The 10,870-nt window shown below is 38.4% G+C and overlaps 2 protein-coding genes across 5 annotated transcripts in view; both read left to right on the top strand.

Moving 5' to 3' along the window:
• Window positions 1-2,613: 2,613 nt before the first annotated feature.
• cxcr2 (chemokine (C-X-C motif) receptor 2) lies at window positions 2,614-5,102 on the top strand. The gene is made up of 2 exons (XM_046054176.1): window positions 2,614-2,752; window positions 3,861-5,102. Exons 1-2 carry the CDS (start codon window positions 2,678-2,680, stop codon window positions 4,914-4,916), a joined length of 1,131 nt encoding a protein of 376 aa, XP_045910132.1. The 5' UTR covers window positions 2,614-2,677; the 3' UTR covers window positions 4,917-5,102.
• A 4,007-nt stretch (window positions 5,103-9,109) lies between these two features.
• faima (Fas apoptotic inhibitory molecule a) overlaps window positions 9,110-10,870 on the top strand; it is an 8,796-nt gene continuing 7,035 nt past the window's right edge. For 2 of the 4 annotated variants that reach the window (XM_046054965.1, XM_046054964.1), the window contains exon 1: window positions 9,778-9,808. In XM_046054965.1, coding sequence (XP_045910921.1) covers window positions 9,796-9,808 — 13 coding nt within the window. In that variant the 5' untranslated portion in view covers window positions 9,778-9,795. Of the gene's footprint in view, window positions 9,223-9,777; window positions 9,809-10,870 lie in introns of those variants that run through there. The other 2 variants (XM_046054966.1, XM_046054968.1) reach the window with 2 other exon arrangements.

Raw genomic sequence — 10,870 nt, 5'->3', positions numbered from 1 at the left:
ATGCAAGACTGCTGCTGCCCTCTACAGGGAAAATAACAAAATAAAGCAAGCACTGAAATAAATGAAGGGGAAATGTGATTATGTAGAAATATAAAAATATATCATCTTTATAAATTATGCAAGCACAAGGAAACAAAATAATAACAAAATAAAACAACTGAAGGATATTTTTGTTTGTCCATTGTGTGAGTTTGGGTCTCTTCCAAGAATTAAGACTGTAGACTTGAGGGAAAGTAAAGGAAACTAGATTAAAGAAAATTAATTAAACCTGTGAGTCACAAATGAAATAGTCTTTCTTTTAACTTTTCTTTTAATTATACTTCAAGAGAGCTCTGGAGGTGTCCACATTCATGTTTTTCAATTACTGTTTGGTATTAGTAATGACGTCTGAAGATGACAAAAAGTCAGATGTCAAATGTTTATGGTTCTGCTTTTTGAAATCTGTCACAAACATTAATGAACAGTATTCAGTCGTTGAAATACATCCTGATCTACAACGATCTGTGAAAAGGTGTTTAAGAAAGTTCACTGACAAAATGAGACACCTTGGCATGAAATAACAGATATACCTTTATTTCTGGTATTTTATGCCAAGGTGTCCCATCCCTCGTCTTTGTCCTGACTGTCAACCAGACCATGCCGTGCTGAACCAGACTGTGTTGTTTATTGATTGCTGTTTATGTAGTATTTATGTAGGCTACTGATCTCTGTGTATATAATGACAATATTTTACCATACGAGCAGTACAGGTGGCTGTAGGGGTGAGAAGCCCTTTTGGTTAATATATTTTTTATCTGTTTATGTTAGGGAGGTAGGTGAGATGACTGTATTTCTTTTGTGGTTTATGTAAGTTAGGTTAATATCATAGATCAAGTCTTGTTTGTTGTTTTGGGACCTGCTCTTCCAAACTCCTATTTCTACCCTGATTGTTTGTACTGCATCCCTTGTGGCACTGGTCATCCTTGGGAGTGGGGAAAGAGGGAAGTCTTTTTGCTCAGGTTCCCCCTAAGCCTGGGCGTAACATCATCTATACAGTGTGTGTTGGACGTCATTGGCTATAATAGTCCTGAGTACACACAGGTACGATTACACTTTTGTCACCTGCAGCTAAAATGCTAACTGAGCCTCTAAAAGGTGGGTTATGCAATTCTGGCGAAATCCAGTACAATGACAAGTAGACTGCTAAAGAGTGAACAATGACACAATGAACAATGACAGAAGCTAAGTTGTGGCTTAGGTGGCGATGGCGCAATGGATACTATGAGAATACTACTACTAACTATGCCTTTGGTGTGAGAGACCCACTGTGACCCATCCATTGTGTCCCTGAGCCACTAAACCCCTAGTTGCTGTATATGTATAGCATGAATAAAAGTGTACAATTGTTTCTGCAAAGCTAACATGCAGAGAGAACGAGACAGCCCCAGAGCCAGCACACCAGCTTGTTAAATTAAAACTTTAGACCATTTTAAGTACAACAAAAAAAACTGAGTACAACAAAACTGACAGACTCCTCATCATGTAGTCCAAATGAGTCAAAATTCGATTTTTTTTGCCATCATAATCGAAAATAAAATATATCTAGTGGCCATATCTAAGAAATACACATTATGGCTCATCATGCTCAGAATCAATGTCTGCATTCTGTGACGTATTATCAAACAGTAAACAGTAGAGCAACACACAAATTAGTTTTGTGTCATGCACATGCAGTAATATTTACAGTACTTCTTATGTGGGTATATAATGCAGGAGTTCATAAATGGGGAAGGCAAAGCAATATTATTTTTAAATCCCATTTCATTACAGGTAAACGATATTTGCTTTACATTGCAATGCATACAGACAAGTGAGAAGAATATCATAAATAAAATACATTCAAATGGAACAATAACAAAAGAAGAGAGTAAAATATATAAAGTAAAACCATCCAAAAGACAAACCACAGGCACTGACATTCATATACACACAGCAACTAAGTTAATAGACCAACTGAAAAATAACTGTGTTAAAAGCAGCAGTAAGGAAATATTTAAATGGAGACGTAGTCGAGATGTTTTAGAATAACTTTTAATTTTTAAGATCACTGATTATTTTGATAAGGGCTGTTACAGTGTGACAGTTAGATGTGAAGCGATACTGAAACCAGTCATATACTCTGTCTGTAGAAACACAACTGACCCCTTTTTTATATACGATGTTTTCCAGTATTTTGCAAAGGTTTGAGATTGGGAACCAACAATTAAAAATGGGTAAGCTGTGTGATTCTCAACATGGATATTTTTTACTTAGTAAATTGTTTTATTTCATAGATGGGCATCTTACACAGAGTGTGGGAAAAGAGAACAATCTTAAACACAATCAAGTCCTATTAAATGATTTGCTGTTTCAGTTTCCACTTTTGCTCTACAGATGCAACTTAATATCTTTTCACATCCAACACAACACACAAACACAAAGGTTTAAAAACAACCTGTTTTCAAGTCTTTTTATGTAGGTTGCTTAAGACAGATAATATCTGTGGTCTGCCTACTTCCCTTGAAGAGATACAGTTTGTTAATATTGCATTAGCATTACCACTGTGTGCACACAACGACTACCACGTCTCTGAGAAAAGACGGCATTCCTTGCCAAACAGCTTTATTCTTGTTAACCTGTATACATCAAGAAAGGTGAAATGAAGCGACACCTTTTGATCATTAGTGTTTTGAAGTGTTTGGTTCTAACCACTCAAGGAGAAGGGGAAAAACAGGTAAATGATTTTGATGAAAAGGTGATTTTCTGTTATTTTCATGTTGCAGTTAGGGTAAAGAATTGGCATTTCGTTCAAATTTGTGGTGAACGTCAGCACATGCACGTAAGGTTAAGAAATAGTTTAATGTAATTGTCTTTCAGTGTAATCGCATGGTTAAATGTAAATGTGTTATTATGATACACTGATATGTCTAAAAGTTTGATTTTAAGGCTAATTTAAATATACATTTTTTAAATTCAGTTTTATTTTTTTAATATTTAAATTTAAAACTCAAAATATTGAAGCCCATTTCTGCCATTGTGATTAGAAAATAAGATCCTGTAAGTCATTATAATGAGAAACGTTCTCAAAATAATGACTTAGTGTCTCAAAATAATGAGAAACTTCAAAATAATGACTTAGAGTCTCAAAATAATGAGAAACTTCAAAATAATGACTTAGTGTCTCAATATAATGACTTAAGATACTAAGACATACTAAGTAAATATTTGAGTAGCTAATTATTTTGAGATACTAAATCATTATTTTCAGATACTATTAGTCATTATTTTGAGATGCTAAATCATTATTTTGAAATACTAAATCATTATTTTCAGATACTATTAGTCATTATTTTGAGATGCTAACTCATTTGTGAGTCATTGACTCATTATTTTGAGATGCTGAGTCATTATTTTCAGAAAGTTTCTCATTATAATAACTTACTGGATCTTTTTTCATCACAGTGGCAGAAGTGGGCTTCCATAGCGTCCATATACAAAACCACAATGAAGTTGGTTTGGACGTTTTAAATGGTTTGGGGGCAGTGTTCAACTTTTTCAACTAAGCTTTGCTTGACATAAGATTTTAAAAGTTTAAAGCTGCATTAAGCAATTTCACACATTGGTCAGTCAGGAAATTATATGTTGAGGGCTTCACTACACTGAAATTATGTTTTTGTGGTGATGTCAGTAAGCTGCAGTCTATGATCTAAATTTCTTCTGTTAAATTAATAGTTGTAGTAGTATAGTTTTGGAATAAGCCTTATTTACTTTTCCTCCTGAGAGTTACTGGTACTTCTTCTACTGCTACACATACAAACTGTAATGATTTTGTCTTTATTTAGCAGCTGACAACAGATGGATTTAACTTTGAAGAGTACAATTATACCTTTGTGGATGAGGATCAGTCAACTCCTTGCAGTGTAAATGTGCCTGGATTCAATAGTATGGGCCTGATGATCACCTACATCATCGTGTTTGTTTTCAGCATGGTAGGCAACAGTGTAGTTGTCTATGTGGTTTGTTATATGAAGAAAGGCAGAGCCAGCACAGACATCTACTTAATGCACCTGGCGATGGCAGACCTTCTCTTCTCTTTTACCCTCCCGTTCTGGGCCATCGATGTTCATTCTGGTTGGATCTTCGGCAACTTCCTGTGCAAACTTCTGTCCGGCTTTCAGGAGGCATCAGTTTACAGTGGTGTTTTCCTGCTGGCATGCATCAGTGTAGACCGTCACTTTGCCATAGTGAGAGCTACACGTGCCCTGTCCTCGCGTCACCTGTTGGTGAAAGTGACGTGCAGTATCGTGTGGCTGGTGGCTGGACTGCTGTCCTTACCTGTGGCTATTCAGAAGGAGAGCCTGCATATTGAAGACCTGGGTCAATCCATTTGCTATGAAAACCTAACTGGTGAAAGCAGTCACCACTGGCGTGTTGGCATACGCGTTCTACGCCACACGATGGGCTTTTTCCTCCCACTGCTGATAATGGCTGTCTGCTACGGGTGGACTTTGGTGACGCTGTTTCACGTACGTAATCACCAAAAGCAAAAGGCCATGCGCGTCATCCTGGCAGTTGTGTTTGCATTTGTTCTGTGCTGGCTGCCTTATAACGTTACAGTACTGATTGACACACTCATACGAGGAGGATCAATTGAGGAGACATGTGACACTCGCTACAGAGTGGAATGGATGCTAAATGTGACCCAGCTGTTGGCCTTCATGCACTGTGCAGTGAATCCAGTGCTGTACGCCTTCATTGGGCAGAAGTTCCGTAACCAGCTGCTCTCAGCTCTTTACAAACATGGCCTCATCAGCAAGAGGCTCCAGGTGGCTTACAGGAAGAGCTCTTTCAGCAGCGTAGGGAGCTTCAGATCTAGACACACGTCCACTACTATGTAATGATCTCCTGATAGATGATTATTTACATACAACATATTTGAAAAGACAATTTGCTTTCTTACCAATGGTTAGATGAGAAGATGGATACCACACTCATGTCTGTACGAGTCAATGCATAGCTGGAGCCAGCAGCTGGTTAGCTTAGCTTACCATAAAGACTTGAAACAAGGCTATACAGTTAGCCTAGCTCTGTCCAAAGAAAACAAAACCCACCTTTGTACAAAATGACAATTTGCTTTTTTTAAAACAGGGTTCTTATACCAAAGTATTTCTTGACAGAGAGCAGTACTGTCCTTAAATTTTAGAGATGCTGCAGGTAGATGTTGCCTTGTATTGAACACAGAGACATGGGTGTGGAATTGATTTTCTCAAATAATTCAAGAAAGTGATTAAGCTTATTTCCAAAAATGCCAAACTATTCCTCATTTTGTAACCATGTTAGTAACCATTGGGCATTGGGTCATCCCCTAATGTTTAATTGCCATAACGAAATAATACCAAGGATGTACATGGTTCACATAGCTAGTGTCAAAGTTAAAATTAATACGTCGCTTCAGTGCTTCAGCTGGATGTCTGATATAGGATCCTGTCACAGCCCAGATGTGTACCCTCGGGAGGCTGTAAAAAAAAAAAAACAACTCTATGTATGACATTGTTTGAAGTGTAGGCTAATTATTGAGTCCAACAAGTTTGCACTCCAGAGCAAAAAAAAAACTGAATGCTCAACCTCAAAAATATCAATCAGTTTTTAGTGGAGGAAAATGTGGCACACCATTACAGTAGTTCATGAGAAAGCTGTACAGTCATTATGGTGTGCCATACTTTCCCTACTTTCTCTAGATTTTATTGTTGATTATGTGAGTTTTACAGTTAGTTTTTGTGGAACACTGGAAATGACTAGAAAGCCATTAAAACATTGTGAACTGTTTTTGCTATTCTTACACCAGAGAGTAGTGAACAATCACAATCAGATATCTTAATCTTTCAAACAGGAAGAGGTGGTGAAATCCGCTTTGCCTGCTGGTACTGGGTACATTTTTAATCAATGCTGTAATCAGAAAATGCTGTGTTTTTCATTGCCCACCCACTTGTTCTTGCAGTTACATACATAAGAATTAAAGCTTTTTCCGTTAATCTGAATGTCTACCGCGATTATTTGAGTATGTGCGGTTAGTACTTGTGGATATGATGAGTGTGTGTGTGTGTGTGTGTGTGTGTGTGTGTGTGTATGTGTGTGTGTGTGAGAGAGAATGTGTATACCAGTGTGGGTGGCTCTGTGGCTTACACATAGGAAGAACGGGGCAATTGCGTTTCATGCAAAGTTGTGCAGCAGCTGTGGTTGCAAAACAAAATTACATGTAAAAGATGGGAAGTTTTTCCATTTTCTGATCATATGAATTCTTACTGTATTCTTCTGTTCTTCTCAATATGCAAAACTCATTTGAAAAAGCCAAAATATACTCTTGAATGAAATAAATAAAAATAGAACAATTTAAATAAATCCTTAAACCCTAAACAATGTGTGGTCTCCAATTTCCTGAGTCAAGTTGTGTGACACTTAATTATTTAATTCATTAAATTAATTATACCACTTGTGTATTATATTAATCTAATTGGATTGAGGAGGAAGTCCCCTCTCATGGCAAAAAGTATTTAAGGTTGCATATCTGACAGCTCTCTCCAAGCAATAGGTAAAGTGTTGTATGTTTTGACACTCCCTGAACACCCAAAATTGTCCATTGTCTATTAAATGTGGGCCTCTTTTTACACCATGTGGAAATAGGTTTCTAATCAAAAAACTAGACACTGAATTGCTGTCAAAAACAAACATGATTAAACACTTTCTTATGTTGTCCACATCCTTGTAATGTTTGTGGTCTGGTTTTCTGCTAATTACCACATGATTTCACCATAGAAGAGTTTTTCCTATATGCACTGTTGCAACCTGGCTAACTAGCCCTGACAATTAGAAAGGAAATGGTTATTAAAATAATGATCAAATTCATATAGAACATGTATAAATAAAGGAAAAACACACATCTGTGTGACGTTTAGTCAGTGTGAGTTGTGACTGTGAGTGGATGTATGAAATACGTGTTGGATAGCTGATCTTAAATTCATTCTCAGAAACTGGCCAGTTGCATACACATCAGTATTTATTTTGTTACGTTTTTCCTGTTAGAAGGAAGTAGGCCTACTACCCAAGCACATATGTTGCTCTGTACAAAGATTAGTGAGAGGAGAGAGTGACCTTTGCTTGCCTGATAAAAAAAGAAGAAATAAATAGAGGAAGTAACGTTTTTAGAAAGTATTTACTTTGTGTCTAAAAATTATAATATTGTGAAAAGTACATTTTTCCCTATGTTGTTAATAAAAAAAAAAGTGAAACTTTCATATATTCTAGATTCACTACACATAAAAGGAAAAATTCCAGTTGTTTGTCATGGAAATCAAAAACCCACATATCAATTTATTAGAATATTAGAATAAAGAATTAAAAGCCAACCTGAGAAGAGCCTTTAGTCTCTCAGTCTGGTTCAGTACACACAACCACAATCATGACGAGGACTTCTGACATGACACTTGTGACATTTTATTTGGAAACCAAGGTCCCAGAGTCTGGAGGATGAGAATCCAAGTTGCTTGAAGTCCAGTGTAAAGTTTCCACAGTCAGTGATGATTTTTGGGTGTCATGTCATCTACTGGTGCTGGTCCACTGTGTCTCATCAAGTCCAGAGTCAATGCAGCGTCTACCAGGAGATTTTAGAGCAGTTCGTGTTTCCATCTGCTGACAAGCTTTATGGAAGTGCAGGTTTCCTTTTCCAGCAGGACTTGGCACCTGCCCACAGGGCCAAAATGACAAATAACTGGTTTTCTGACCATGGTATTACTGTGCTTGGTTGGCCAGTCAACTAACCTGACCTGAACCCCCACAGAGAATCTATGGTGTATTATCAAGAGGAAAATGAAAGACACCAGACCAATAATACAGTCCAGCTGAAGGCCGCTATCAAAGCAACCTGGGCTTCCAGAACACCTCAGCGGTGCTACGGGGCTGATTGCCTCCATGCCACATTGCATTTATGCAGTAATTCATGCAAAAGGAGCCCCAACCAAGTACTGCGTGCATAAATGAACCTTTTTCAGAACTCTTCAACTTCTCAGAAGGTCGACATTTCTGTATCATACGTATCTACAATATTCTAATATTTTCAGATACAACTTTTGATTTCCATGAGTTGTAAGCCGTAATCATCAAGATTAAAACAACAAAATGAATAATTCACTTTATATGTAATGAATCTAAAATATCTGAGTTTCACTTTTTGACTGAAATTATGGGGAAAAAATGCACTTTTTCTGATATTGTATTTTTTTTTAGATGCACCTGTATATGCTTTTTAATGTTAGCTCTGTCTGTCAAGATGTTAAATTCTACTATTTTTTTATATTATCTGTTACTAAAAATGTTACAAATCCATTGCCACTTATCTCACTCTTTCTATGATCCCTCTGATCTTATGAACAAGTGAACGGACAAATCCTAAAAATGATCAGGGTAATGGTTTTAAATGGTTTCATCCCTGTGCAACTGTGTGTTACTGTTTGAAATTACTCAACGCTTCACCCAAGGACAATTCTGCATGTTCCTGAATGAGATCTAGCCATCCCATGTCATTAGACATAAGGCCCCTCTGCCAGGAGGTGGAGCTGTTTTCCAATCAAGTCACCGAATCATTGGACTTGGGCTGAGACCATAACTCAACCGACTTTAACGTGAGCAGAGGTCTGATTAACCAAAGAACACCTGTGTGGGCAGTGGAGGAGGTGAAGTATGCAGAGACAAGAATGGTGCACATCCTTTGTGTTTAATAAAATTATCAGGCATATCGGAAACCTGGGGCAAGGTAGTTTTCCAGTGTAGAAATACTAATTGGTTTCTGGGACTCTGGGACAGAATAGGTTGAGGAAAAGTGAGTGGAGGGAGGCTCAACAGCTCATTTTGCCCCGGGGCTAGTGTATATACACTAAACATGTACATAAAAATGTATAACACTAAAATTAAATATTACTACTATATACTCTTATATTTATATATAATTAAAACCTAAATCAGATTTTAAAGCTGCTGTTTCCCGAGTGGGCGGGGCCAAGCCTGTACGTAGGCGGATATGTTACCATAGTAACAGCATAGTCACAGCTCTGTTGACTCTCTGCAGCAGCTAACTTCGTGTGAATAAACTAAAGTGGCCTGCCGATCAGTTGTTTGCCACCGAGATAGAGCGCTCACTTCAGGACCACTAAGGTAATCGAGATCTTTAATGAAGGGTGATATTCCTGAGGTGATGTCTAAGGTTATCCTGTTATAGCAAAGACGGTAACGTTAGCGGTAAGAGCTACAGAAAGCGACGACAGCATAGCTTTACTGGCGCAGTAGTACTTCCGTTCTTTTTCAAAATAAAAACCCAGTTTAGTGAAACCAGCTGCTTTTGACAGTAGCCAGCGTTTTATTGTGTTGTGAAGCTGTAATATGAGTCTTGCTGACGAGCAAATATGCCTTAAAACACTGTTGAAACTTTGCTATAACAACATTTCCACGGAGCCGACTGAGTCTGTGAAAGAAAACAAAAAATGTTGATGTGAAAATTATACATCCATAGGATTTCCACGACCCCCGCTGGCTCTACAAGATCCTCATGTAGTCTGTTGAATGTTTGTCACATACATATACACTCACCTAAAGGATTATTAGGAACACCTGTTCAATTTCTCATTAATGCAATTATCTAATCAACCAATCACATGGCAGTTGCTTCAGTGCATTTAGGGGTGTGGTCCTGGTCAAGACAATCTCCTGAACTCCAAACTGAATGTCAGAATGGGAAAGAAAGGTGATTTAAGCAATTTTGAGCGCGGCATGGTTGTTGGTGCCAGACGGGCCGGTCTGAGTATTTCACAATCTGCTCAGTTACTGGGATTTTCACGCACAACCATTTTTAGGGTTTACAAAGAATGGTGTGAAAAGGGAAAAACATCCAGTATGCGGCAGTCCTGTGGCCGAAAATGCCTCGTTGATGCTAGAGATCAGAGGAGAATGGGCCGACCGATTCAAGCTGATAGAAGAGCAACTTTGACTGAAATAACCACTCGTTACAACCGAGGTATGCAGCAAAGCATTTGTGAAGCCACAACACGCACAACCTTGAGGCGGATCGGCTACAACAGCAGAAGACCCCACCGGGTACCACTCATCTCCCCTACAAATAGGAAAAAGAGGCTACAATTTGCAAGAGCTCACCAAAATTGGACAGCTGAAGACTGGAAAAATGTTGCCTGGTCTGATGAGTCTCGATTTCTGTTGAGACATTCAGATGGTAGAGTCAGAATTTGGCGTAAACAGAATGAGAACATGGATCCATCATGCCTTGTTACCACTGTGCAGGCTGGTGGTGGTGGTGTAATGGTGTGGGGGATGTTTTCTTGGCACAATTTAGGCCCCTTAGTGCCAATTGGGCATCGTTTAAATGCCACGGCCTACCTGAGCATTGTTTCTGACCATGTCCATCCCTTTATGGCCACCATGTACCCATCCTCTGATCGCTACTTCCAGCAGGATAATGCACCATGTCACAAAGCTCCAATCATTTCAAATAGGTTTCTTGAACATGACAATGAGTTCACTGTACTAAAATGGCCCCCACAGTCACCAGATCTCAACCCAATAGAGCATCTGTGGGATGTGGTGGAACGGGAGCTTCGTGCCCTGGATGTGCATCCCACAAATCTCCATCAACTGCAAGATGCTATCCTATCAATATGGGCCAACATTTCTGAAGAATGCTGTCAGCACCTTGTTGAATCAATGCCACGTAGAATTAAGGCAGTTCTGAAGGCGAAAGGGAGTCAAACACAGTATTAGTATGGTGTTCCTAATAATCCTTTAGGTGAGTGTA

The sequence above is a fragment of the Micropterus dolomieu genome, linkage group LG07 (assembly GCF_021292245.1).
Source record: "Micropterus dolomieu isolate WLL.071019.BEF.003 ecotype Adirondacks linkage group LG07, ASM2129224v1, whole genome shotgun sequence".
NCBI classification, from domain to species: Eukaryota; Metazoa; Chordata; class Actinopteri; order Centrarchiformes; family Centrarchidae; genus Micropterus; species Micropterus dolomieu.
The sequence above is the reverse complement of the archived record's forward strand: the minus strand, read 5'-3'. Positions and strand labels throughout refer to the sequence as shown.

Bases quoted from the DNA above. Each gene is read 5' to 3' on its own strand.
- cxcr2 (XM_046054176.1), top strand. From the start codon at position 2,678: ATGAAGCGACACCTTTTGATCATTAGTGTTTTGAAGTGTTTGGTTCTA. The intron at 2,753-3,860 runs GTAAATGATTTT...GTCTTTATTTAG, and splicing joins AAGGAGAAGGGGAAAAACAG to CAGCTGACAACAGATGGATT.